This window comes from Pseudocercospora fijiensis, assembly GCF_000340215.1.
Source record: "Pseudocercospora fijiensis CIRAD86 unplaced genomic scaffold MYCFIscaffold_4, whole genome shotgun sequence".
NCBI classification, from domain to species: Eukaryota; Fungi; Ascomycota; class Dothideomycetes; order Mycosphaerellales; family Mycosphaerellaceae; genus Pseudocercospora; species Pseudocercospora fijiensis.
In genome coordinates this window covers 1,662,650-1,688,470 of record NW_006921535.1, presented here as the reverse complement: position 1 = coordinate 1,688,470, position 25,821 = coordinate 1,662,650, and the positions used below count along the sequence as shown (strand labels likewise).

Genomic DNA, 25,821 nt, shown 5'->3' with positions numbered 1-25,821 from the left:
CATTCCGAGCGGACGTCGTGCATTCTTCGGTAACGGAGCACACGCAATGCCGGTGAAGATATATGTATCGTCTACGGTCGCGGCCTCGTAAGCAGATATGCCATTCCGAGGCAAGAAGTTTTAATGTAGAAAACGAAACTTCAGCACGTATCCTAGGTGTCGATGCCGTCCGCATACGGATGGTACTGATGCCGTATGCTTCTGGAACGCGTGCTACTAACGACGAACGAATCAAGGGATGGCGCTGGGAGAGCCTGCCGTTCTGTCCAGACTCATGGAGTGTAGTGGATCAATGAAGCCGTCAACAGCTCCTCCAAGTGTCTGCACTGGCGATCCAGAACATCATGAATGCGTCGTGAGGTGTTGTCGGCGAGAACGGGCATGCATCCGAGCTTCGGCATTTTCTCGGCATCCAGCTTCCCAAAATTTGGCTCGAATTTCTCATGTGCATCTTTGCTGACATGCAAAAATGCCATCGCTCCAGAGTCTTCAATTTACGAGATAGCCAGCAGTCGCGATGGCAGCAGAGGTGGCGCCGCTGCCAATTGTGCGCTCGGCGCCAGGTCCGGCACCGCAAACGGCCGATACCACCTACTGGAAGGCATTCAAGAATCAGCTTTTGCTTCCTTCACCTCACAATGCCGCCGTTACATCGATCACGCTGCCAGATGCAAATCCTACTGGTCCACAAGCCGACGCTTTCGCCATCACGAGTGGTAGTCGCGTGCAGACATACAGCACCAAGACACGCAAACTGCTCAAGACCATCAGCCGATTCGGTGTCGATGATACCGCTCGATCAGGTGTCCTGCGGCGGGATGGTCGCATTCTACTTGCTGGTGGAGACAGTGGTACGATTCAGGCATTTGATACAGGTTCAAGAGCTATTTTGAAACAGTGGAATGGCGCGCATGCACACAAGCTGCCAGTGCATGTCGTGAGATGGAGCCCGAGCGTTCTTACAGACCTGATGAGCTGCAGTGACGACCGCACTGTGCGCGTCTGGGATTTGACGGAAGATGTTGCCAGGTGGACAGGCATTGGACATGAAGACTATGTGCGTTGCGGAGCGTACTTGCCTGGTCAAGGTGGTAATGTGGTAGTCAGCGGCAGCTACGACCAGACTGTGCGCATTTGGGATACTCGGCAGGGCCGCACGGGAAACATGGCCAGCCTGACATTCAAATTGCCCGCGCCGATCGAAGACTTGCTCCCATTGAGTAGCTCGAGCATTGCCACGGCTGCCGGCAATGAGGTATCTATTGTCAACCTGGTCGCTGGAAAGGCTGAAAATGTCATCAGGTCGCACCAGAAGACCGTCACTGCTTTGTCGACGGCTCAGAATGGCGCTCGCATCCTCACTGCCGGCCTCGATGGACATGTCAAGATTCATGACACGGTCAGCTGGGAAGTTGTTGCCGCCTTCAAATATCCGTCGCCTATTTTGAGCTTGGCTGTCATTTCCGCCGCTTCAGCAAACCACGCTGCACGTGACGATCGCCACCTTGCCGTTGGCCTTCAAAATGGTCTGCTCTCGCTCCGAACCCGCCTAGCTGGCACCGAGAAGGTAAAAGCTCGCGAACGCGAAAAGAAAATGGAAGCCTTGGTGGCTGGAACAGCAGACGAGTACGAGCGCAAGCAGAAAAAGAAGGACATGCGTCAAGGCATCCGGGCACGCGATCGAGGCAAGGACTACAAAGGTGAAGGTGCTGACATTGTCATTACTGGCAACGACAGACCACGGCATAAGAAGCTCGTGCCCTGGCAACGAAGCCTGCGACAAGGGAAGTACGCCGAGGCTGTGGACCAGGTCCTGCCTCCTGGAAATTGGGAGCAGTTCAATCGTAATGATTTGATCACCCTCCTGGTCACGTTGCGCCACCGCAGTGCTTCTCGCGCTGCGCTATCCGGACGAACACCCGACCGACTTCTGCCCATGCTGGGCTTCATTCACAAATACATCCAGCACCCGGCGCATGTGAGCGTCCTTTATGACGTGCTCTTATTGCTACTAGACCTCTACAGTCATAAATTCGGTGATTGGCAGAGCAGCGATGATGACGATGAGAAGGCCGTGGTGACTCTCGTGCATCAGATCAAGGGTCGTGTCAGGCAGGCCGCAGACTGGGCAAGCGCTTCGCACAGGACTCTGGGTATGATCGAACTTCTCGAATCTGGATGAACGGCATCACGCAGAAAATCTCTTAGATCATGCCATCTCACTGCACATCACCAAAATGGCGTAAGGCCGTGGGAACTGCGGCCCGCAAGGCCAGAGGGAGACCTCAACTAGCGAGCAATTGCAGGTCGCGTTCTCACAACATCGCGAGGCTGCTCAGATAATGCACAGGCCTGTCATAGCCATTGAGATGCTGGCAAACACCGCTTTGCTAGTCCGACGAAAGTCCTTAGTCACCGCGTTGATTTGCCGAAGCGCCCACTTGGCTTCCAAGATGGCGGATGTTCCGCAGCATGGCCCAGGATGCTGGAGAAACAGCTTCAGCGTAGAAATCTGCAACAACGGCCTCAAATAGCATTTTATTATCCACTCGGGGCACGTCTTGCGCGTGGAATGAGGTCGTGACTGGACCATGATCAATCATGCTTGATGTTTTCAGTGGCATCACACCAGATTACGCGAGACGTATATCAACGCCGGAAGAATCGGGTAACCCTTGTCGTGTCTCTCGCTTGCTCACGCCATGAAGTGAGGCTCGGTATCAATTTATCAACCTCCACCTCTCGCAGTCGTTTCATTCTTGACCCCAGCTTAACTCAGAAAGATCACTGACACTGACATCGTGCACGGCGCCTTGTTCAAAGCTATCGATAAAGGCATGAAATCATGTCTGCTACTCTCAAGACGAGCCTTGCCAGAGCTACTGCCGCCATGAACCCCCAAGTATGTGGACCACGATTACTGAGGACATCACTCATGTCAGCACGACGAAGCTACGCAACCGCAATGTCACTTGCCACACATCAGACCATATCGAATCTATTGAACGACAGCATCGCGGCAGGAAAGCACACTGTGACTGCAATTCAGTGCACAGTACTGCAACAACCTGAGAGCAATGTGCTCAGAATGCAGCCCAGGCCAATTGGACCTGGAGAAGAGGATACGAAGGTCGGCTTCAGTTCGAGTGAAGTTCAAGAAGCGCCAGAGAAGATGGTGAAAGTGCAGGCAATGGTTGAGTTGGTTGTGAAAGCGAAAGATTTTGGTGAGGTTGAGGGCATGGGTTTGCTCGGGAGGGAATAGTCGTGATCGTCTGTTTTCAGCGCGATGGGAATCCAGGCACAGATAGACAGCACAATCTTAATCTTCCACATGTTGAAGTTGAGTTCATGAGAGACATGTTGTCATGATTGCAAAGATCGTCGTCAACATAGCATGAACCTTCACTCGAAAGAAGGATCCGATTACCCACAAAGGAATCAAAAGAATTGACAGCCGCCCACGCTTCAGCAGGGTCGTTTTCTTAGGATGTGTCTTCTTTCGAAAGGCCATGCATGTCAACCCGAGGCTACCCAGCACCGCATTAGGAGTGACTGACAGATAACTCTACCGCTGAACCATGAATGGCTGTCGAAAATTTGCAGATCATGAAATGCATATAACTGTTCAGTTCTAATTCATTCAATTGAATCCGTGATTGGCGCTGAGCTGATGGTAATTGTTTCGCTCTTTTCGATATTTTTTGGCTGATAGTCCTCGCCTATGTCAACCTCACTCCTTTCACGTCTACAGAATGTCAAAACGTCTCTTTGAAGCACATTTATTGTTTTCGATCCAGAGAGCAATCGAAATCTGGCAGCGTTTCTCATTTGTATCATATCACAGGAACAGCTTTAGGAGCAGGAGCTGAAAGGCTGAAGGATGTTGTTCATGGTTTCTTACATCTCACCCTCCCTGCCCAGTTCAATCAAGTGAGAAGGATTCTTCGCTCATCTGAACGCCATCGATACCAATTTGGGATCAATACAGCGAGCGCTTGGTACCTCGTCTTCAGGAAGTGCCGACAGGCCGGGCGCTGCTCAAACGAGGTCGGCAAGAGAGATGCTATAGGTCGCTCCGGATATAAGCATGAAGTACGCACATCGCGTACGATATGTTCTGATGCCCTAAGGCGGCCGCAGTGGCTCGTTCTGCCCGCGTCCTGCACATGTCAAAGCCGCTGATGGAAAGTTGGGCATACGTGTGATGTACTGCCCGTATCGCCTTCATCAGACCTGGCGGGAAATGCTTTGATACCGATACTGTGGAAATCGTTGTGAGTGAAGTGTAAGGAACGGATTGATGGTGTCTGTCGAGAATGATGATGTTGCTGTCCCGAGAGCAAAGCCTCGGCAACAACACGCCTCCACCGAAGATCGGAGAGCGTTGACCGAAAACATCAACACATCTTGAACACCAGCATTTCCCGTTTCAATTCTTTTGTACAAATTTCCAGCATGGCAGGCGGCAGCACATACACGTGGAGCCACGCTCTTCGCATAGACTCCAAGAAATCACCATTCGAATCACCTCTTCCCCAAACCCACCAAGCCTTCGCTAATGTGAAGCCAGTATCATGGCAGCGACTCAACGTAGGCGGTATCCTAACCACAGTCTACGGAAAGAACGAACTACCGCGACACCCGGAATCAATCACGGCATTCTGGCTCCTCCACGGCCGCGGCGACACTCAAGACTCCATGGCATACACCGCGGCAGCATTGCTCGAAGCATGGAACCAGAAAAGAGCCCAGGTGGGAAGCAGAAAAGGCTTGATATGCATATGTTATGATCAAAGAAACCATGGCTCGAGGATGATTGAAAACGATCATAATTTGTCTTGGAAGCAGGGAAATCCTCAACATGCACAACATATGTTTGCGACCTATTCTGGTACGGCGCATGATCTGAGTCTTTTGATCACGCAGATCGAGTCGCATTTGGAGTTCAAAATTAATGATAATATTGCCGGCGGCGTGAGTCTGGGCGGACATGCGAGTTGGATAGCACTGATGAAAGAGCCGCGGATCACAGCCGGGATGATTGTGGTGGGCTGTCCAGACTATGTACGTCTGATGACGGATCGAGCGATAAGAGCAAAGCTGCGGTCTTGCATGACTACAGATCCGCCGGGACAGGAGTTTCTAGGATCGCCAGATTTTCCGCAATCGCTCGTCGCTGCCGTGGAGCAACTCGATCCAGCCGGAATACTACTGAGCGAGCTGGATGTCTATTCTCCAGAGGATATCAAGCATGAACCATCGCGAGACGAAGTGAAACGCCTGCGAGATATTATTGAGCAAACTCTTGCTGGCAAGAAGATTATCTGTTTAAGTGGCGGGAAGGACAGACTTGTCCCGTACGTTCAAGGCGAACCTTTTCTCACTTGGCTCAAGCGAGGCATCGCTAAAGATAGCTGGGCTGGGGATCAAGGTATTGAACTTGAAGATATCAAAGATCCTGATGCTGGCCATCAGTTCTCTGCGCTGATGCGTAGGGAGGCTGAGCGCTGGATCTGTGATCTGCTATCAGATGACAACAGACCACAGCCAAGAGAAAGCAAAATGTAAACAACTTGGTCGTGACTTCGATGATTGTGCGTGCTATCTGGCCTGCTTACCAGACTTATTGGGCCCTTCTCTAGGAAGGCCATGCTCTCCTGTAAATGCTCTGGTATCCGCATCGTCAAGCAGCCCGACGAGTATCACAGCAATTGCCAACGGGCAAGAGAGCTGCACGCCAATGAATTCTACGCTGTTGTAGAAGACCCGCCAAGACGACTAATTGGGGGTGATGCCTAGATTGGCGAGGTCTCGGACAAAGTCATCCTCGTTCCTAGTCTTAGCTCTCTGGATGGCAGCCGTGATTATGCTCGCATAAGACCAAGTCAGGTCGACACAGCCTTGCGGAACGCCATCATCACGATTGTACTCTTCCGCGAGAGATCCATCCGATGGCGTATAGTACTTCACAGTTCGCAGGAACGCATCGCCCCAACCGTTCAGGCTTCCGATGACCTTTGAAAATTCCTGGCTGTCGATGACATACGTCTGGCCCACTTCAAGCTCAGCATCTGGGACGAAGTACTCGAAAAAGCTCAGCGAGGTGTTGGTGACGGTGAGATTCTCGGCCGAGTTGTACTCATCGGATGCGGCATACATAACCTGCGCGATCGCGGCAGTAGTGAGGTACCAAGGATTTCCACCGTTCTCCTCGGTCCCTGTTCCATTGTACACATCTTCGGGGTAGCGTCCAATGGGCACACCAAGAGTCAGGCCGGAGCCATCTGTCTGCGTTTTGTTCGCGAGCGGGTATGTCTCGGTGAAGCTGGTGACGAAGCGCACGACAGTGGATAGAACTTGGTCGTTGGTGTAGCTGAAAACGGTATCGTTCGCGTAACCATGAATGAGGCCAAGAGGGACCGCAGCATCCAGATAGCTCGACTTGCCGAGAAGTACTGGACCGTATTCGTACAGCAATATGCCTCGGTTGACGTCCCAGAACTGGCTCATTGTCGCAGTCAGAGCATCAAGAGCAGACTTCAGAGTTGCCGCAGTCTCATGGTCATCCATAGTCTCTGCGAATTTGCTGCCCAGGACGAGAGCGCGACGCTGCACCATACGCGTGTAGAAGTGATCCGCACTTTCTTCCTCCCATAAGTCAAATGAGGCTGAAGTCCAATTGCTGGCAACGAAAAGCAGATCTTTCCGCATCGGTGCGGTTGCAGGATAAGTAGCGGAATCGTAGAGCTTCTCCTTCACAGTAGAAAGATTACCACCTGCTGCGAGATAGCTCTCAGCAAATTCAATAAGCGTGGTTGCAGCTGTAGCTGGTCCGTCATTCTGAGGTCGTCCCCAAGGCTTTTCGTATACCGTATTATTCAGGTAGAACTTGGGCTCTCCTAAACCAGTCTGCAGGTTTGGGGCGGTCTGCTCTGTGGCACGAGCAAGTGCGTACTGGAAGAGAATGGCTTCGTATTGCTGCTTGGCGTTACTGTTGTTAGCAGCTGCGTACAGAGTCTGAACGACATCCATTGTCAAGGACGAATCTCGGACCCAGTCGTATCCATAATCTGGCAGCTTCGATTCGAAGAATGGTCCGCTTCGTCCTGCGACTACCACGCCATCGACTGCTCCTTCGATAGCTGGATTGATGTTCGCGAACATCTTGTTGAGTGAGGCCACAAGTTGAGAGCCATTGGCCACTTCGAGGAAATCGGTGATGTCGTCACTGAAGCCTTTCGGCGTGGCGTAAGGTTGTGGTGGCCCAGGCAGTGTAGGCTCTGGTGCACCACTCGCGACAACGTCCAGATTGAGGACCTGGTTGTATTCGCTTCCGGTATCGACTACATCGTAAGTGATATTGAGAAGCTTCGTGATGCCATCGACGTAGACAGGCGTGCTTGATGCCCAAAGCTCGTATGGCGTGCCATCGACACTGCTGTTGTAGCGCAGTCCGATCGACGTCAATGGTGTACTTTGGTCTTGTCGATTCGTGAAATAGAGGTTGACCAGCTTGTTGTATGCAAGATTATTGATGTATGCAGAAGTGCTCAGGATGCCGCCGCAGTAGCTGAAACTTTTGAATACCACATTGCCTTGACTTGGTGTATCGACGTGCAGTACTGTGGTGTTGCAAGACTGGGCGAAGGCGAAGGTGCATCGCAGCAGGCTGATACCGGCTGTCAGTATGGAAGATGGCCACCTCATTCTGGATGATGCGGGGGAGAAGGCAGAAAGATGAAGAATGAAAGACGCGGTACCAAGTGCTTGGAATACCGTGCTCAACAGCGGGCGGCACTGTCATAACGATGCAAGCAGATCTTGGGAGCTGATTACGACATGCATTGGAAGGTGCCACCACAAGTCGTGCCGGGACATTACTGTAGTGTTTTTGTTGTCATGTGATGGAGATTGTTCATCGGCGAACCGGGTCGGCCTCGCAAATTGCACGCGCTAGTGTGAGCCAGTGAGCTTCACGGAATACCTTTGTCACTTGGACGAGCACAAGCATAGTATGGTTGAGCTCGGCGACTAGACTTGGTGTGATACAGAAGGGCGAGGCAGCAGTTCAACGTTTCATGGAAAGGATACAAGTTTGTGTGTCGCCGGAAGCCTTTGTGAGCGTAGTCCCAGCCATCTCCAGCCCAGCCTTCGTTGAACACAGCATAGACAAGTTGAGCAAGATCTCGTCCTGCATGAAACTCGTATGCTGATCAATACATCGCTGCTTTCTAGCACCTCGACCTCCATACTCCCCCATCTTCTGTGCCGCCTCCTCGTCCTCTAAGCGAGCTTTCGCTATATCCTCTTTAGGACTACCCAGAACTGATTGCTTTCTGATTCGTCCCAGCCTATATCCTCTGCGTAGTACGAGAAGGGCGCTCCACGATTAATTCTGATCGTCTTGAGCTGTTTGTGCCTCTCATCTTGCATGAGAGCCCAGAGCTGATCGTCGAGAATGTCAGGATCATCAGCCGTGTGGTCCACCATTCTCAAGAGCCGTAGTGACTCCGGTAGGATCTCAGCCAGTTGCGGGTAGCGCTCAGGCCGGTCCTGTTCCCTGCCAAAGAATGTCGTATATGGAGCCGTGAGCTCCCTAAGAGAAGCAAGTGAAGCCATTGAACCAATTGAAGTCCTATGATCGTGAGATTCATCAAAGCAGGCAGCCATCTCGGGCTTCAAACGGATCACTTCGAGGTTTGCACCAAAGGTGCGAAGGGTCTGGCCGAACATGTTCATATCGATGCAACACTCGCCAACCGTAGATCCAGCCCACTCGACGGAGAGCGTTGTTAGGGAAGGACATGCCTGCAGGATGCTTTCGAGACCTAGATGATCTAGGAGCGAGTATTGAAGGAAGATCCGCTTGACCGGCGATCGCACGGTCCTCGGTAGTGGCCAAAGTTGATCACAAGCAAGCATATGTCCTCGAAATGTCCTGAGCCTGGGTAGCTGCAACAGATCATGGACATCAGCTATGCTTGTATGTCCTTCGGTGTCGGAATGTGCCACATGGAGCTCCGACAAGTGCTCCAGTGGTCTTTTCTTGTCAGCATGGCTGGAGGGCATGTGAACTGCTTCTGCTACTCGCAGCACAAAACTTGATGGAATATCGACATCGCAGACAATGTCAAGATGTCGAGCATTCGTGCACAGCACGAGTAACAATGCAAGCTCAGCGTCCGGGCATGCTGGATCGTTAGAAAGCATGTTTTGGAGGTCATCTTTCAAGTCCATGGGCAGGCTGCTTGCAGTCATAGCGTTCCGAATTTGCGTTACAAGCGCAGCTCCCCCAAGCGCAAGCTCCTCGGGGCCATCCGATTCCTGGATGAGGATGAGGCCACGACTCCCGACATCCCAGTCTTGCAGACGAATCTGCTGGACATGACTGGCTGCATCTGGATTGTACAGCAGCGCTCTTATGAACTGGCGTAGCCTCGTGGTATCAATGTGGGTCCGGCAATCGATCGTCTGATACAGGTGATGCTCGACAATTCGATTGAGAGTCTTGCTCGAACGTGCAATCGAAGCTAATGTCGAAAGCCTGAGCTGGTCCTCGTTGCGCCGAGCCAGGTCAGCCGTGACGCACAAATGGCTGAAGATGCGATCAATGATCTCTTCGGGTAAATTGTGTATCATTGTGGCGGTGAGGTTTGGATGAGGGAGATGAAGCATGAGACTACCTTACCAAATGCTGGGCCAGAGTTCTGCCTGGCTTGAGTAGGCAACAACAGCCGCTAATGTTTCTTGGCGAGCTTACGGCAGAACCTGGTCTCCAGAGTTGGTCGTAGTATTCCTAATCGTTCTGTGCGATCCGGAATGGCTCGTGGACTTGCGAGTGTGGTGCAGGATCGTTGAAATGATCAGGTGAACTGGACCTGATCAGCTGGGCGACGTCTGCAGCGTCCAAATTGCTGATTCCGACAACAGCACTGCACCGTGCTTGTGGCTCCAGATGCTATTCGGGACGGGGTCTGGCTTAAGCACGTGCAATCGCTCGTCACAAGGATATGGTAAGTGAATGAGTCTTGAGATGAAATGAGATGGGTATGAGTGTTTGGCGCAGCAACAGGGATGTGACGCACATTTGCCTGAGGCTGAACCCCGCGTCTTCGGCTCGGGCAGCTCCTTCCGCTTGTGAACAGGGTTGCGTCGAATTTGGAGTCATAAAGCACGACTTGAGATCTCCATCCAAACACCACTCAACAAACATTTCAGTCCAAAGCCCAATCACTACCCAGAACACAGACATCACCGTAACAGCGCGCACATTCGAGATCGCAATCATGGCGGAAGAACCGCAGAAGCGGAAGTCCGTTGCCTTCGCCGAGGGTCAGACGATTGTCGACGGCGAAGGCAACGTAACCCATGCCACCAATGGAGTTCACGATGGCGACAAGGACTCCGCCGAATCACACAGCAAACCAGAGACCAATGGCGACGACAAGGAAGTCGATGAGGTGACGGCCATGTTCGAGGGATTGGCTAAAAAGAAAAAGAAGAAGTCTTCGAAGAAGGACAAGGAGGACGCCGAGGATGCTGCTGCAGAGGAGAAGGCGGCAGATGATGGCGAGGTCGACCTCTCGGCGCTGAAGAAGAAAAAGAAGAAGAAGGTGAAGGCACCTGAAGACGACTTCGAGAAACAGCTGGCTGAGGCCGGCGCCACGGAAGACAAGGAGGAAGAGGCTGAGAAGGAATCCGGCGAGAGTGGTCTACAAGACGGCGACATTCACGGCGGCACCGGAGTGTGGAAACATGATGAGACGAAACCCATCAGCTACGAGAGCTTACTCCACCGATTCTTCGTCCTCCTACACGACTCACATCCAGACCTTGCTTCTGGCGGAGGCAAGAGCTACAAGATTCCACCTCCACAATGTCTTCGTGAAGGTAACAAGAAGACCATCTTCGCCAACATCGCCGATATCTGCAAGAGAATGAAGCGGACGGATGAGCACGTGACGCAGTTTTTGTTCGCTGAATTGGGTACAAGTGGTTCCGTGGACGGAAGCAGAAGATTGGTCATCAAGGGTCGGTTCCAGCAGAAGCAGATTGAGAACGTCCTGAGACGGTACATCAGTAAGTTTGAAACGACCACATCTCCCGTGAAGTCCTACTAATATTCTGTCCAGTGGAGTACGTTACCTGCAAGACCTGCCGTTCACCCGACACCGAGCTCAACAAGGGAGAGAACCGTCTCTATTTCGTCACCTGCAACTCATGCGGTTCTCGTCGCTCTGTCACCGCCATCAAGACTGGTTTCTCTGCCCAAGTTGGCAAGCGCAAGCGTATGCAAGGTTAAGCGCTTTTTGGATGACCTGGTATGTTTTATGTATGCTATACGCTTCCCTTGATCGTGCAAGTTGTTTCCTGGTGTGCAGGCGGAGCCTCTGGGACGAGCATGAGAGGCGTTCTGGGAACGAAGCATTGAGCGGCATGACCGGAGGCATTAGATAGCTCAAAATGGGAGCTCGGTTTCGTATAATCCCATCCCATTCCCTTACTTCTCGGTTCTGATGCATTCGACTGTTTGGACGCTCCAGCGCATTGGGTGGTATTGCACAACAGCTGCTCACGTGGTCTTGGGCCGAAACGCGAACCGCTCGGCGGTGGTTGATTGGCTATGGAAAAGAAGGCAACAAGGCGGCCTCGCGCGAAATCGGTCTCGCGATTGTATTGCTCCTGGGATTGTATTCTGCTTCGACCATGGACTCAACACAACACAATCGCGTCCCCCATTAGCCCGCATATGTCTTCTCTCAGCTGCACTGGCGCAATCATCTTTGCTGATCCTGTATATGGCCGTAAAGCAGAAAGATGGATACTCGATGAATTCCACGAACCGTCATCCCCCATTGCGGCACTCACACATGAATATGTTTTCGGCTCGCTCGGCCTGGACAAGATGATATTGGTCTATTGCAAGCCTTCGAACCTCCACAATGGCCATCTAGTGTCGGTCGTGCTCGAGCTCAAGGTTCGCTTCCAGATCAAGTTCATTTTATGCATTGGACGAACATCCGGCAGAAATAATAAGCACAGCTCCATGCGAATGGAGGCTTTTGATATGGATGGTCTCAAGCATACTGCAACATCGCTCTCAAGGTCGCCATCACTCCTCCTTAATCTTGTTGACACTCCACGTACAAAGTCGACCTGGGATCCGACTGGATTGACATTTCTGTCACTTCGCGGCACTCTGAAGCCAAAGAGGCGTGGAAATAGGTACAATGTGTATTGCAAAGACGAAAGCCTCTTCGAATACCTCACGTTGGAGAAACTCTTCGATTTTGACCAGGGAATTGCAAACGAAGACCAACAGGAAATTCTCAACGTCTTCCGTGACATTTTATGTCTAGAACTTGATGGACATACCGAAGACCTGCAGGACTTGACGCGCTTGGCTATCCTCGGGCTTTTGGACTTTTGCAGAACAGTTCCGAATGCAATATCGCAGGTCTACAACACTTCCTCGGCCGCAGCCTGGGCGACCAAATTTACCATGGACAGTATTGCCATTGCTGAAGCGGCCACATTGAAACCAGACGTGCACGCAATGAGCAGCTATGTCTACAGCCATAACATAATTGGCGGCCATGCTGTTGTGCATCTTGGGAACAATATCAATTATCATCGACCATCAATGGGCTCTCCAACAGTATCGGGAGGCGCTATATCTGCCTGGGGTCCAACAGCGCTTTGCGGCTTAATGGTGGCTTACAACATGCACAATATGCACAAGCTTGCTGAGAGTCTGGATGACGCAAGCAGAAAGAAAGCTAAGAGTGCACAAGGCGTACAGGTGCAGACAACTCCAACATATGTCTCGAGGCCTGCGACCAGGAACTTGGGTGCAAAGAACATTGCCGAATCGCCACGGAAGCAATCAATTCACGCAAGCGAAGAACTTCCAAATTCCGCAACCGGGGTCTTCAAAACAGCCATCGACAATACGCACGCAACAATTGGAGGCGCTAACGATTTTAGCTCTATTGGAGTCAATGATGAAGACCATTTGGAAGCAGCATGGAATCGTGCGATAAGCTTATCACCGAGACGAAGACAGAATGTGAGTACTTTAAGAGAGTTTGGCTCGCGACTACCGTATGTCAACTGACTTATTCTACAGGAGCCCTCAACATATCAAAGCATCAAGCCCACGCCTTCTTATTCCCAGCCTGACAGGACCTCACCAAATCCGCCTACTTCAGGAACATCCTGGACGGGGTCACACAATACCAATGTTCTACATCGCGGCTATACAAACTCGACACGGTCTAGCAATGATACATACTATCCTGGTATCGCGCATGAACATCGACCTCACTCTCGTGTGTCAAAATTGGATAATAGATTCATCGGTCCATCGAAATTCAAAAAGGGCGATCAAGTCTGCATTTCCGACGGACGATCTCCACCGTCCGCGGTTTTCGAAATCACCGAGCTTCGTCCAGGAGAAAGGTACTGGCAGTACCGTTTCCAGACGAGCGCCTCCCGTTTCGAATCCGCAGCAAGACGTCGCGATAACGAATGGATTTCAGAACCGCAGCTCAGCGCTGCGCCTGCTCATTTGCTGCCACTCCTGCGGCCTCAAGATGCATTCCTACTTCAAGGTGCCATGACGACCGCCCGGGGTAACAGTTCTACGAGTCAACGACAGTCCTCTCGACGAGAACAGGTTGTCCGAGAAGGGAGCAAACTAGATAATTCTTTCGACCTGTGGTAGACTTTACATGGAACGCGAGAACATCGGCCTCTCATTCATGTCTACTCAAGATCAGGAGAAGTCTCAGTACACTATCCTGTGTGATCTCCATCGTTCGGGAAACGACGCGTTGAGCGGCATGACTGAAGACATTAAAGTAGCACTATAGAAGAACTTGGTTCTACGGTCATTGAACCGGAAGACCAAGAGTCCTACATTGTTCTACGCCGTGAACTCTGGGTAATTCTGGAAGGAGCTGTGCCGGGCATACATACGTAGTCGTGACGCATATTCCCGCTGCCTTTGGACTACGGCACGATTATGACTATCCACGGTGTGGGCATAGTATCCCGAGTTATTACAGCAGCGCTCGTAAGACAGTTTAGAGAAGTATAGAAACGCCTGTAATCGTAACCCCACTTTCCACTTTTCGTTGCTTGTGCTAATGTACTCTCGGACTTCGAGCTGCTTATATAGTTTTCAACTTAAGCTGTACTCCAATTGCTCTCCGAATTCCCTTCCTTCGCGAGCCTCGCTACGATATCTGCGATCCAAATCAACGCATGTTGACGGTATGACTTTCTTTGACGAGCTTGCCGAGAAAATAGGAGATGAAGACTGGAACGAATGGAAACAACGAGTTCCCGGCGCGAAGGACCAGATTGGCCGAAGTGCTCGATTGGTTCCAAGGCTCCTTCAATTTTTGCCTCCAAATCATGTACAGCGACGGCACTCCGGACACCATCATTCGCTTTCCAGGCCCAGGGCATACAACGTTTCGGGATGAGAAGGTTTTGAACGAGGTTCAGGTCATTGAGTTTCTCCAGCAGAATAGAATACTACCATTCCAGCCCCGCGGTTAATCAGTTGGGGGCTGACTGAAGACAGCCCGCAGCATTTTGGACCGTTCATCATCTCAGACTTCAGAGAAGGAGTTCACCTCTCTGACATTCTCAAAGATCCCAGCGATGCGAAGCGACTCCACTTGAAGCCTCAGATTGACAGAGGCATATCAGACGATGTGTTCTCACAAATCGCGGATATCATGCTTCAACTATATCGCTTCAACTTCGACCATATTGGAGCCATCTCAAACACTTCTTCCACGGGCTTCTGGTCCGTTACGGGGAGACCTCTGACCTACAGCATGAATGAGCTAGCGACTACAGCCTTCTACCCTCTGGACAAGTTTCCCACAGCACGGTTCGAATCTGCAAGTGAATACTTCCGATCTCTGATCGCTCAGCAGAAAACACATCTTTGGACACAGCGTAACCTCTGTAGCACCCCGAGAGACGCCCAGGACCGGTACATATCTCGCGCAATTAGTCGACAGGAATTGCACAGATGACCGCGGTCCATTCAAACTCTTCTGCGACGACCGTCGACCTCAAAACATCATTGTGGATCCCACTACTCTCCGCATGAAGGCGGTGCTTGATCTCGAATTTACGAACGCTATGCCTAGCCAATTTGCTTCCGAACCGCCTTGGTGGCTGTTGCTAGTCGGACCCGAATCCTATCTTCTTCGACGTCGGACTATCGAAGAATTCATAGAGGCTTACGAACCTCGCTTGGATCAGTTTCTTGCGGCGATGGAACGAGTTGAGAAGACTCGAGAGGCCTCAGATTGTCACCAGTCTCTTTCCTCCGTTATGCGTGAGTCATGGGCGACGAAACGTTTCTGGTTCAATTATGCGGCCCGGAAACCTTTCGACATTGACGAGATCTTTCACAGTTGTTTGAAAGAGGGCAGTGCTAGTGTTGAGTCGCTGGATGAAGAGACACGCACAGGCTTGGGAACCTTCTTTGAGACGAAGATGAAGCAGCTGAAGGCATACGATAAGGATTGCGCGATGCATCTCTAGTCCGCAAGCCATTCTAGTTTGTAATTTAATTGTAGTATCAAGAAACGCCCTGCTGGTAGAACTCTAGACATATCTCATCTCAGCTCCAGAAAAACCGCTATTCGGCGAAGATGGAGCTGGCACCCCCAGCCTGCGGTGACTGAGAAGTTGTGCGATCCTGATATCTCAGGAGAAAGGAGTAAGGTAAGGTATATTTGAACAAAGCCAGCGCTTCTCCAATTGGAGAAAAACATATGTATGAGGTGTTGACGCCGCAATGAATGTGTACAGAGGTGGAAGATCCAATTCTCTTCCGATGTTGTACATGGCCATGTGAGACAGAAATCCATCCTCGCGGGCGATGGAAATAGGTATGAAGCCATCGACTTTCAGATAAATATCTCACCGACTATCGGAGTGACTGACGACCCTTGGAAATTTTCGACTTTCCGGGTTTGTCTTCCACAGAAGTCGCACAATCCGGAAATTGAGTTTCCATCGCGGCATGCTCTCCAGAATCGTTCTTCTCAGGTGGTACTGGCGTAGAAGACTTCGATTCCGCCGTCGAATTCGTCTCGGAGAAGTCTGTAGGTAAAGTGTCCGTTGGCGGGTGAGGAGATTCAAGCTGTGCCTTGCTGACAGCCATATCATCATCGTCGTCCCCCACCAGAGCCAGCAATTTGTAGAGGCAATGACTCCCCTCGAGACATAGTACCTTGTGCAGATAAATGACACATGACTTGACATTCAAGTATACGCGTCCATATGCCTCGAAACGGAGCTTGTGTTTTGGATTTTGCGCATACGCCTGAGCAAAATCCTCAATTTTTCCAAGCACGTTCAACAGACGCATAGGCTCGTCCTTGCCAACATCGTCGTCGTCCCTTCTCTCACAGGTAGCTTCAAACTCCACACTCTGTTCATCTTCGTCCGGCTTGTCCAGAATCATAATCCGTAAGCTAACGTTTTTCCCAGGACGGCTGTCAGGGTAGGGCATACGGATAATAATGTCGAGTTCGCTCACGAATGGTATAGCCATGTTTTGGAGACATCGGTCGCGGAATTCATCCAGAAGTTTATTGTCTGTGCATCTTTCGCGGAGATCTTCCAGCTTGAAATTGATCATAAATCTGTGATCGGCTAAAAACTCGGTTATGGCTTCTCCTTCGTACAAGGACGTCTCTCGATGAATTTGACCAGAGACACTAGACAAACAGACGTCCGGGAGAACTTCCTCGTCGACTTGCAGAAGATCCACATCATAGGGCAGCCGGTCGTCGCAGACATGTTTAAATATCCGGTTGCGCAGCTCTCCAGGCAAGTCGGGCAAAGGGAAAGGGGATCGCTGTCCTCCTCCCGCGATCCCGGTGTTCTCGACTGGCATGTTTTGGCATCTTTGCTCCACAGTGTCAGTGGTTGCCGCACTTTCCGTGCGCTCGGGTGAGGCGTCAGAAGTTCTCGATGCTGTCACATTAAGCAGAGGCATGATCTGCGACCACATGCTTGGTCGAGAGGAGGTCGAGTGTGCCTTGGACTGCTTATATTTCGACATTATGAGTGAGTGAGATGATTGATAGCTGCTGAGTTGCAGGTAGGCGTGTTCTGTCTGGAAAGCGTTGTAATTTTTACCAAGGAGCGATCGTGGTGAAAATGGATTTTTTTTACCTCTGACTTTGAATATATTTATGTTCTGCTCTGCGCGTAGAAGCTAGTCAGCATGAAAGCACTTATGCTCGACTGTAGGTTGGATCCAATAGCAATTTTTGCATTTGAGCTGTTGTGAGGACACAACGAGCAGCCGGTTGCCAGCTTGTCATTCTCATTAAGGTAGTGGTCGGAGAGGGAAATATATTTTTCATGGTCGCCGTGAATTTTGATTGTGGGTTCTCTTAATATTTAAGAGTATTTCGTCGTTGCCTTTCCTTGGTATAGATCCTCGGCTTGCGTCTCGACACCATTACCACAGAAAAGAAGACCACTGCTCGGTCATCGAAACGTTCATGTGCCTGCATATCCATGTGCGAAAGATTTCATCAGTCGATATCACACTTCGTGGCAGGCCAACTCTTACAATGCTCTCAATCACGTCAAGATAAGCGAAGCCGAGTGGGAAATCCGATCTCGTAATCATTTCTATGCATATTTTCAGTACGATCATGACTTTGAAAGACTTACATACAACTCATTTTGTCATTACTCCGTGCTCCTCGCTCGCTCTATCCGAAGATGGTCCTTCATTATGCCATGCTCCATCAATTTCTTGACCTCCTCTAGGTGGACCGAAATACTCCGCCATGCTATGCTCTTTCATGCGGAAGCTAGATGTCAAGCCTCTGTCGCTTGCTCCCACTTGGTTCGGTAGCAGTCGCATTCGGAGTAGGCTCTTCTCCTCCGATCTCGACTATCTCCCACTGAACGCTGGATGTGCCGTCTCTTGAAATTTCGCCACCTCGCTGCCGCTTGATTCTACCTAGCCGACTGTGCTCGATCATCTCTTCAAAGTACGGCACACCACGGCTGTGCATTCGATGTGGGGCTGCTGCACGCTGCTGAGATGTTCTCACCGGCACGGTAGTGGCTCCCGTAGGCGGTGCGTCAACACCACCAGGTCTGTCCTCGTTCGTAGGTATGTGATCTTCGTCGTCAACGCTGCCGCCTTTCACAAGGTCTTCCGTTTGGCTCCGCACTGAATCCTGATCCGAGTCGTTGTCTGGTAAAATCTTCAAGCTTTCCAGCCTGGCCAAGCTCTCGTTCAGCAAGGACGACAATGTCACATCTAACGTATCATCTCGACCACTATATCCTCGAGCTTGCTGTGCCTCATTGTACGCTGTGAGTGTTGTGCCGCAGTAACCGCAAAATTGTCTTCGTGTTGGTGCGAGGATTCGATTCGAGGTTGGAGTATGGAATGTTCGTTTGATCGAGGCATGGCTCTCGTCGGGGAAGTGTGCAAAGGTTGCGCTGCTGTACCAGTCAAGAGGTACACGCAACCAAGCCGTCACTGGCGCTGCTGTAGCGCGACCTGGCAAGACTTTTTCAGTATCATATACTCAAATGCTATGTCAGCAATACTTACGACTGGAATTGCTGTTGTCAAAGAAGACCTGTGCCAATGAAGCAGATTCTGGAGGAAAGGTGATGTTGTAATAGTTTCTCTCGCAAGCGCATGCGCCCACGAGACGATTGAGATGCGCCATATTGCGGTGGGTTAGAGTACTTGCACCTTTGGAACTGACTACTCCGAGCCTTTTCAGCCCAATGTGGAGGGCTGTTCTATTGTTTGTTGATGAGAGTCCGAGCTGTCGTCGTCGAGGAGGTGCATGTGCAGGAGAAGGTTCGAGCTGCTGCCAGAAGGGTCAAGCCATTGGCTGTGACGACGGCCAAGGAGCCAGGATACCATGCTCAGGCGATGATCAAGCCATAAGTCTCTACACTCCCAGGAACGGTTGATACATACTCGATGATGCTCAGAATCATCATTTGTTCAGGTTTAACGGGTCAGCAGCTCGAAGGACTTGAGGAATTTCAGCTTCACTTAGGATGACTGATATAGTGATGAAGGTTGGAAGGAAGAGTAGATCCGATTTGTCCTTCTTATACAGTACAGTACAGTATGCATAACCCTAGCTGATACAAAGACTCATGCCCCAAAGCCGAGCGTCTGGTTTGCCTTATGGATAACCTCCTGCTGACCTGGAGTCAACCCGGGCTCCGAACTGTCCCACTCCTTGAATCCAAAAGCTCGCATTCCTTCCACAGGATTGACCTTCCTCACTTCCTCGACGCCAGGTCGTCCAATATGCTCGCTTTCGCCTTTCCCGCCCCCAAAGTCAGGACAAGGATAGCCGGCAAGGAATGCCTCTCGTTGACGAGCGACGAATTCCGCATTTGAGACCGTCAATGGACATGCTGGGATATACAAGACACTGGAGTCAGATTTCCCTGCGTGGACTCGATCTACCGCATGAATGGTGTCGCAGTGCCAGCTCACATAGTCCCCAGGATTGACCCGCGGCACGTGGACCATTGAGCTAGGTAGATTCAGATGTGGATGAAGTTGAGCGCGAAGTTCCTGACCATGCCCTGGTGTAGCACCATGCAGCCACGAGTCTGGATCCTTCGACAAGGTCCAGTTTTCAGGTGATAGAAAGGCCTCTTCGTAAGTCTCCGCAGTTGGATCTTGGGCGGGCTTCTTGGGGGAGAAAAATGGCCGCAGCAGATAGTAAGCCGTCGCTCTGCTGAGAAGTGGATTGACCAGCAATGTGCCCTCAAATGGCCCTGTCGAGCTCATTGAAAGCCAACCTTGAAACATGCGAAACATGCTGCATGCACCGACGCCTTGATAGAGGTCTGACACAACCGGAAGACGACAGCTCGACTCCCAAGGGTCATATTCTTCCCACTTGCCTTCGAAGATCTTGTCATACACATGACCACGACCATAGCCGTTTTCCTCCCAGCGTTCGCATGAGCCGCCGTCCACGTGAGGCCCTAGAGCGAATTTTGTATCACCTGGCAAGCGCATGCGAAGACGATCCGCATAGATCATAGGGTGGCTAGACGATACTGGGGCAGTGGGATCCTTGGAATGCCAGAACTCCATGAGAAATCTTTGTGCCTTGATCAGACTAGGATGTGAGCGTGCCTTGATCTGAGATGGTGACCAGTAAAGTTCATAGACCTGTGGACTTTCTGGTGGGAAAGCCTTGGTGTGAGGATTCGCTTCGATGTACTCTCTGAGCTCCTTCTTCAGCGCCAAAGCCTCCTGTTCTGGAATGACATTTCGAACGACTGCAACACCACGCTTCTTGTGTTCAGCTCGGAATTCCTCACTCGCGTGGTCAATGTCGTTGAAGTCAATCTCGGGCACGATTCGAGGGCCTTTTTCTGCGATCAACGGTATCTCCTCTCTCAAGGAGGCCAGGAGCCGGTTCCAGGAGTCATACAGTTCTTCTTCATGCCCTGCTATGAGTCTTGATTTGAGCTCCGCGAAGCGTGGCTCGAGTGGCTTGAACTCGATCCCAGACAGGCTTGCGAACGCATCTGAGATGTCGCCTTCACGTTTCTGTGCTGATGCTGATGCCATTGCGGCTGTCCGAGTCTGTTGTCCACACGCTTGCTGCCAAGACTGAAGTCCTCTTTGACTGCCTCGCACTGTCGCTCGTAATGTGGAAGCCATGTGATGGAAGAAGGAAGTGTGCAAGGAATTTTAACACTCACAAACAGATGATCTGCTGCAGGTCAGCAGGAAGAGCAGGCCCGATACGGCATACCTTTTAACTGCTTCTCAGCAAGCGGAGCAGGTATACTGTCACCCATGTCAATGGCGGCGGCCGACCACAACAGCTTCGGAGTGGTGAAGAAGGGAGCTTGGGTTCGTCGGCATTTGAAGGCGAGCAAAGCGGAGGCGGACTTCCTAATTGGGGCCTCCGCTTGCGTGTTGTGGTATCGGCCTTCATGACTGTTGTTTTGGTGCAGGAATGTACACTTCCTTTGGCAGCACTTGGCCATATTTGTCCGCGTCAGCTCACACTCTTCGGTATCTGCATTGTTCACTCCCCCACTCAGATCATCTCGCGACATTATCGTGTGGCGCCTGACTTCTCACGTACCGGACTCGGCTTCCGGGCCTTCCAGCCGTAGAAGCAATAATGTCGTACAGTAGAATAATTGCTAGGCCTGCCGGTATTTCTCAGCGCTGCCCTGCTGCGAACCAATGTGCGACATGGAGATTTCTGTGGTACCGATCCATACCCATGTCGCGCCGGGGTTCGATACCCATATATCTTGCCGCGCAGCTTAAATGCACTGCACGTCTGTCTCCGCGTGCTCCGTTCCTGAAGCGACATGGACGTGTTCGCCGCGCACCGCGCAAAGCGTATAAAAGTCGTTGCTGCTTCACAGTGAGTGCTCAGAGAATTATTTCTGCTCATCAGCTCGCGCTGTCATGTCTTCCGTGCACCTACCTAGAGACTTCTTGTGGGGCTATGCAACGGCAAGGTGAGTACATGTACTGTAGAGAAAAGGTGGAAAGGCGATCTTACAGGAGCTGAAGAATGAATGGCGACGCGTACATTTCTGCGCGTAATCTGTCACGTACTGACCTTTAACCAAAGCTACCAAATCGAAGGCGGCGCCCACGAGGACGGGAGAGGCGACAGCATATGGGATGTGTTCTGCCGACAAGTAGGCAAGATTGCTGACGGCTCAAACGGAGACGTGGCATGCGACTCGTATCATCGCTACAAGGAAGACGTCGCGCTTCTCAAGCAGCTTGAAGCCAAGGCATATCGATTCAGCATCTCGTGGTCCAGAGTGATACCGCATGGTGGACGGAACGACCCCGTCAATGAAGCAGGGCTCCGCTACTACAAAGACCTGGTTGAGGAGCTAATAGCGAATGGCATCGAACCTATGGTGACGCTGTTTCATTGGGATCTTCCACAAGCTCTTTACGATCGGTATGGTGGCTTCTTGAACAAGGACGAGTACATTCTAGATTTTGTGAGCTACGCGCGCTTGATGTTTAAGACTCTTGGTGAGAAGGTCAAGTTCTGGATCACCTACAATGAGCCCTGGTGCAGCGCAATCCTGGGATACAGTACCGGGTACTTCGCGCCAGGTCACACGAGTGATCGTGCAATCAGTAGTGTAGGAGACAGCAGCACAGAACCCTGGAAAGTTGGACACAACATCCTACTCGCACATGGGGCTGCCGTGAAGGCATACAGGGAGGAATTCAAGCCGACGCAGTCTGGGATGATAGGAGTATCAACGATGATCAGACCTGTGCCAAGGCAACATCGCTGACTGCTTCCCAGATCACGCTCAATGGCGACTGGGTTGAACCGTGGGATCCAGCTGACTCGGCGGATGTGGAGGCTTGCGAAAGGAAGCTCGAATTCTCAATAGGATGGTTTGCCGACCCCATCTACCACGGCGATTACCCTGCGAGTATGCCACACTAAAGAGAGACAACCGGCTTGAATGCTGTCAACTGACTCTTCTGACCAAGGTATGCGGAAGCAACTTGGTTTGCGACTGCCAGAATTCAGCGCGGATGAGAGGGCGCTTGTGCAAGGCTCAAATGACTTCTACGGGATGTAAGATTTCCTCAGCTTGTTCGAAGCTGCTATAGTCGTCTCAGCGGAGAAGCCGATGTCCAACCGTTGAGCGCTGCGACTGATATTCGCCAGGAATCACTACACTGCAGACTTCGTGCGGAACTGCGACAGGGATACTCCCAGTGCGGAGAACTTTAACGGCAACCTCGAAGTCTTCAAGACCAATAAAGCCGGGGACAGCATCGGGCCGGAAACTCAGTCTGTATGGCTTCGACCATTCCCAAGCGGCTTTCGAAGACTGATGACATGGATCTCTGATCGGTATGGACGACCGATTATTTACGTGACAGAAAATGGCACGTCGTTGAAGGGAGAAAGCGACTTGCCTGTGGAGCAGCTACTCGAGGACGAATTTCGGGCAGAGTATTTCCGCACTTACATCAACGCCCTCGCAGAGGCCTATACGATCGACAAAGTTGATATCAGAGGTAAGTCCGACTCTTGTTCCTGCATCTGGTGGTATGATCGACAACAACCACAGCGACAACCACAGAACTCAGCTGACAGATCTGCCGCTCAAGGCTATATGGCCTGGAGTCTGATGGAGTAAGTATAGCCCACAACCCTGTTTCAAAGGCATCGGGGGAGCTGATCCGTGATACACTAGCAACTTCGAGTGGTCTGAAGGTGAGTGCGCAACGTCATTTGTCCCTACCACGAGAGACAATTTTGCCGACGTATTATACCTAGGATATGAGACAAGATTTGGAGTAACATGGGTTGATTACAAGAATGGTCAGCGGAGGATGCCAAAGAAGAGTGCGCGTGTCATTAGTGAGGTATTCTCATCGTTGACCCGCGGCCAAGGCGCATGATGTGGTTGAAATGATTTCTGGCCCGGCCGCCGTGATCCTACTGCACGTACTATTGCCTTTCGTGGCGCCGGTATGCGTCTGCATCGACCACCACGTATCGATCTGGTGGTTGCAAGGATGGGCGGGCCGGGTTTCGTCCGATTATAGTTTGGTCGTTTCATACTTCTATAGCTCTCCAACCAGGCCAAGAATCAGCGATGCAAGAGTGTAGAAAGTCAATCAGGTCGAATGACAACTCTGGTTGGTAGCGTTCACGCAGACTCTCTTGCATCCCAGCTAGATGGGCAGTATTTTTTGGCCGCATCCCTGAAGTCGAGAGGTGTTGGACAATAGAGTTGATAATGCGAGCATTTGGCGAAGCATACTGACGTCCTCAGGCCTGCGATGCATGAACCGGACTGGCCGAGACCGGCTACTTTCCTCACTTGGTTGTAGCCAGGGCGTGATTTTTGTCTCAGTCACGCGATCCTGCAATCAGGCCCCACAGGTGCGGGTGGACCGCGCCTGCTATATGCTAGAATTGGAACAACAGCAGGAGCGTTTATTTCTCATCTTAACGCAATTTGGTGGCGAGCTCAACCATGAATTGCGTTGCCATTGCCTAGGTCTTGGGTATATGTGGACCTTGGGTATAGAAACGTGGGAACGTGTGAAGTCGGAACATTGTTTGCACAATTCGACTGTGGACTCGGTTGATCTTGATGCCCAGCTGATGATCGCCGGCAACCTGAGCGCAGATCCGAGTTGGTCGGATACATATCGCGGCTGCTTAATAACGAGGCTGGAGAGCGGTTTCAGCAGCATCGGATCGTGGGTTGCGACTAGAATGAATCAATTGATCAGGACTGTCGGCATCATGAGACACTCATGCTTCTGTTAAGACGAATGTTAAATGAAGAAGGTCGTTCCTGCGTGTGCAATAAGATGGATATTATGAATACGCCTGGTTGTTTTCGAACAGCCTGCTGCATGAATGCGGTGCCAGGCAGAGGGGTCGACCGCGGTTAGACTTCCAATGGCGCTGCTTTGTTGCCATTGTGCACAGAATATGAAGGGTGCCAAAACTCCCGACTCATGCAATATGATGATGGTTGCAGAGATGATTGAGAGGAGAGTTTGCGGCTGCAGTCAAAGTCGCGATGATGCTGCAATGCAGGAGCGGGCGGAGACGGGAAGAGTGCGAACCTTCGTTCTGCTCTCTTTTGCTTGGCCAGAAGCGTTGGCAGCTTCGACTTGGGGATGCCGAGCGACAAGGGCATCTCTCGATGTTGGCGCGCACAGGACAGCGCCGATCGAGGCTTGCTGGCACCAGCTGGTGTCACTGGCGCGGGCATCTCCAGAGCCCTTAGCATTAGCGTCCACGCTCACCGCCTGCAGATACGGACTATGCTGCGGTATTTCGCTGCATGTTGAAGGACGTGGTTGTTGAACGTGACCAGCGCGTGATGCACGCACATTGGATTGGGCACAAGCAGAAGAGCGTGGTTGAATGCTGTTTCAAGGGTGTGTTTTGGGTGGGCGATGGGGAGCAAGTCGCTGATGGGCAAGCGTGAAACAGCATTGGCTCTGCGCAGTGGTTGCTCATGAATCGATGACCCGCATGAAAGTAAGCCGAACAACCAGAATGTGGAGGCAAAGACGACAGCCACAACGCAAGAGCAGCGTCAGCGTCACGGGCGGTGCTGCAGGTTGCGTTAAGCTTTCGGTCACAGTCGAGGCTGGGATCGCGATGGCGGTCTTGCAGAGCACGCACGGTTCAACGTTTCCGGCCAAGCAGTCTTCCCGGCGAACTCTGCGCTCGGGAAGCTGTCGGCATCCCGTCGGATGCACGTGTAGGTTCGTCGGCGTGCAGCAGACGGTGGGCGTGGGAATGCGCGGTGGAGAGGAGTGGATGGGCGTGGAAGGCCGGCTCTGCGCACGTCGGTGGTCGCGGAAGGGGTGGCTTTAGGGTAAGTGGAAGCTTTGGAGCGTGTGAGATGAAGCATGTGGTGGCCGTGGCCATGCAGGAGAGCAGAGGCGGTGGTTGTGCTCGAGCGCTTTGCAAAGTGTAAAAGAAAAGAAGTGGTCAGTGGTGGTTGAGGGAAGGGAAGAGTTAGTAACCGGGGCCCACTTGCGGCTGTGCGTCGATCGATGATTGGCCGTTGCGCGTGCATGAGACATCGGCAGGCTAGTAGGTACATGTACATAGTACATCAGTGTTGACGTCGCCCTTCGAGCCTCGACCGTCTTTGTCACCAGCGAGACACGGGCCCGGCCACGGCCACGGCCACGGCTGCGGACAGCGCGCATGCGGTGCAGGCAGCGGCTCTTCCCCTCAGCTCGCTCTCGAG

The 25,821-nt window shown here is 51.7% G+C and overlaps 12 protein-coding genes across 12 annotated transcripts; 6 read left to right on the top strand and 6 right to left on the bottom strand.

Annotated features, from left to right (window-relative positions):
* Positions 1–517: 517 nt before the first annotated feature.
* On the top strand, positions 518–2,583 carry MYCFIDRAFT_153617 (uncharacterized protein; the record flags this gene model as incomplete). Its single annotated transcript, XM_007928080.1, has 1 exon — positions 518–2,583. One exon carries the CDS (start codon positions 518–520, stop codon positions 2,180–2,182), a length of 1,665 nt encoding a protein of 554 aa, XP_007926271.1. The 3' UTR covers positions 2,183–2,583.
* MYCFIDRAFT_207638 (uncharacterized protein) lies at positions 1,657–3,331 on the bottom strand. The gene is made up of 8 exons (XM_007928079.1): positions 2,789–3,331; positions 2,740–2,758; positions 2,700–2,713; positions 2,628–2,674; positions 2,550–2,604; positions 2,417–2,512; positions 2,320–2,372; positions 1,657–2,284 (listed from the first exon to the last, which is right to left on the bottom strand). The coding sequence occupies exons 1-8, from the start codon at positions 2,837–2,839 to the stop codon at positions 2,230–2,232; spliced, it is 390 nt and encodes a 129-aa protein (XP_007926270.1). The 5' UTR covers positions 2,840–3,331; the 3' UTR covers positions 1,657–2,229.
* Positions 2,659–3,331, top strand: MYCFIDRAFT_211185 (uncharacterized protein). Its single transcript, XM_007928078.1, has one exon. It carries the CDS (start codon positions 2,846–2,848, stop codon positions 3,260–3,262), a length of 417 nt encoding a protein of 138 aa, XP_007926269.1. The 5' UTR covers positions 2,659–2,845; the 3' UTR covers positions 3,263–3,331.
* Positions 3,332–4,435: 1,104 nt separating this feature from the next.
* Positions 4,436–5,568, top strand: MYCFIDRAFT_153614 (uncharacterized protein; the record flags this gene model as incomplete). Its single annotated transcript, XM_007928077.1, has 1 exon — positions 4,436–5,568. Exon 1 carries the CDS (start codon positions 4,456–4,458, stop codon positions 5,566–5,568), a length of 1,113 nt encoding a protein of 370 aa, XP_007926268.1. The 5' UTR covers positions 4,436–4,455.
* Positions 5,569–5,778: 210 nt separating this feature from the next.
* MYCFIDRAFT_36361 (glycoside hydrolase family 15 carbohydrate-binding module family 21 protein) lies at positions 5,779–7,707 on the bottom strand (the record flags this gene model as incomplete). Its single annotated transcript, XM_007927561.1, has 1 exon — positions 5,779–7,707. The coding sequence occupies one exon, from the start codon at positions 7,705–7,707 to the stop codon at positions 5,779–5,781; it is 1,929 nt and encodes a 642-aa protein (XP_007925752.1).
* Positions 7,708–8,298: 591 nt separating this feature from the next.
* MYCFIDRAFT_196315 (uncharacterized protein) lies at positions 8,299–9,639 on the bottom strand (the record flags this gene model as incomplete). Its single annotated transcript, XM_007928076.1, has 1 exon — positions 8,299–9,639. One exon carries the CDS (start codon positions 9,637–9,639, stop codon positions 8,299–8,301), a length of 1,341 nt encoding a protein of 446 aa, XP_007926267.1.
* Positions 9,640–10,204: 565 nt separating this feature from the next.
* On the top strand, positions 10,205–11,483 carry MYCFIDRAFT_211184 (uncharacterized protein). Its single transcript, XM_007928075.1, has 2 exons — positions 10,205–11,079; positions 11,133–11,483. The coding sequence occupies exons 1-2, from the start codon at positions 10,287–10,289 to the stop codon at positions 11,300–11,302; spliced, it is 963 nt and encodes a 320-aa protein (XP_007926266.1). The 5' UTR covers positions 10,205–10,286; the 3' UTR covers positions 11,303–11,483.
* Positions 11,484–13,236: 1,753 nt separating this feature from the next.
* Positions 13,237–14,117, top strand: MYCFIDRAFT_211183 (uncharacterized protein). The gene has a single exon (XM_007928074.1). It carries the CDS (start codon positions 13,242–13,244, stop codon positions 13,620–13,622), a length of 381 nt encoding a protein of 126 aa, XP_007926265.1. The 5' UTR covers positions 13,237–13,241; the 3' UTR covers positions 13,623–14,117.
* A 1,844-nt stretch (positions 14,118–15,961) lies between these two features.
* MYCFIDRAFT_80463 (uncharacterized protein) lies at positions 15,962–17,104 on the bottom strand (the record flags this gene model as incomplete). Its single annotated transcript, XM_007927798.1, has 1 exon — positions 15,962–17,104. The coding sequence occupies one exon, from the start codon at positions 17,102–17,104 to the stop codon at positions 15,962–15,964; it is 1,143 nt and encodes a 380-aa protein (XP_007925989.1).
* A 568-nt stretch (positions 17,105–17,672) lies between these two features.
* MYCFIDRAFT_203430 (uncharacterized protein) lies at positions 17,673–18,856 on the bottom strand. Its single transcript, XM_007928073.1, has 2 exons — positions 18,629–18,856; positions 17,673–18,574 (listed from the first exon to the last, which is right to left on the bottom strand). Exons 1-2 carry the CDS (start codon positions 18,747–18,749, stop codon positions 17,871–17,873), a joined length of 825 nt encoding a protein of 274 aa, XP_007926264.1. The 5' UTR covers positions 18,750–18,856; the 3' UTR covers positions 17,673–17,870.
* A 345-nt stretch (positions 18,857–19,201) lies between these two features.
* MYCFIDRAFT_118723 (uncharacterized protein) lies at positions 19,202–20,437 on the bottom strand (the record flags this gene model as incomplete). The annotated part of the gene is made up of 1 exon (XM_007928072.1): positions 19,202–20,437. A coding segment is annotated over one exon (1,236 nt), but the record flags the coding sequence as incomplete, so codon positions are not given.
* A 1,062-nt stretch (positions 20,438–21,499) lies between these two features.
* MYCFIDRAFT_58281 (glycoside hydrolase family 1 protein) lies at positions 21,500–23,688 on the top strand (the record flags this gene model as incomplete). Its single annotated transcript, XM_007927699.1, has 8 exons — positions 21,500–21,552; positions 21,669–22,320; positions 22,374–22,506; positions 22,568–22,655; positions 22,749–23,104; positions 23,198–23,222; positions 23,284–23,303; positions 23,367–23,688. 8 exons carry the CDS (start codon positions 21,500–21,502, stop codon positions 23,489–23,491), a joined length of 1,452 nt encoding a protein of 483 aa, XP_007925890.1. The 3' UTR covers positions 23,492–23,688.
* Positions 23,689–25,821: the final 2,133 nt, after the last annotated feature.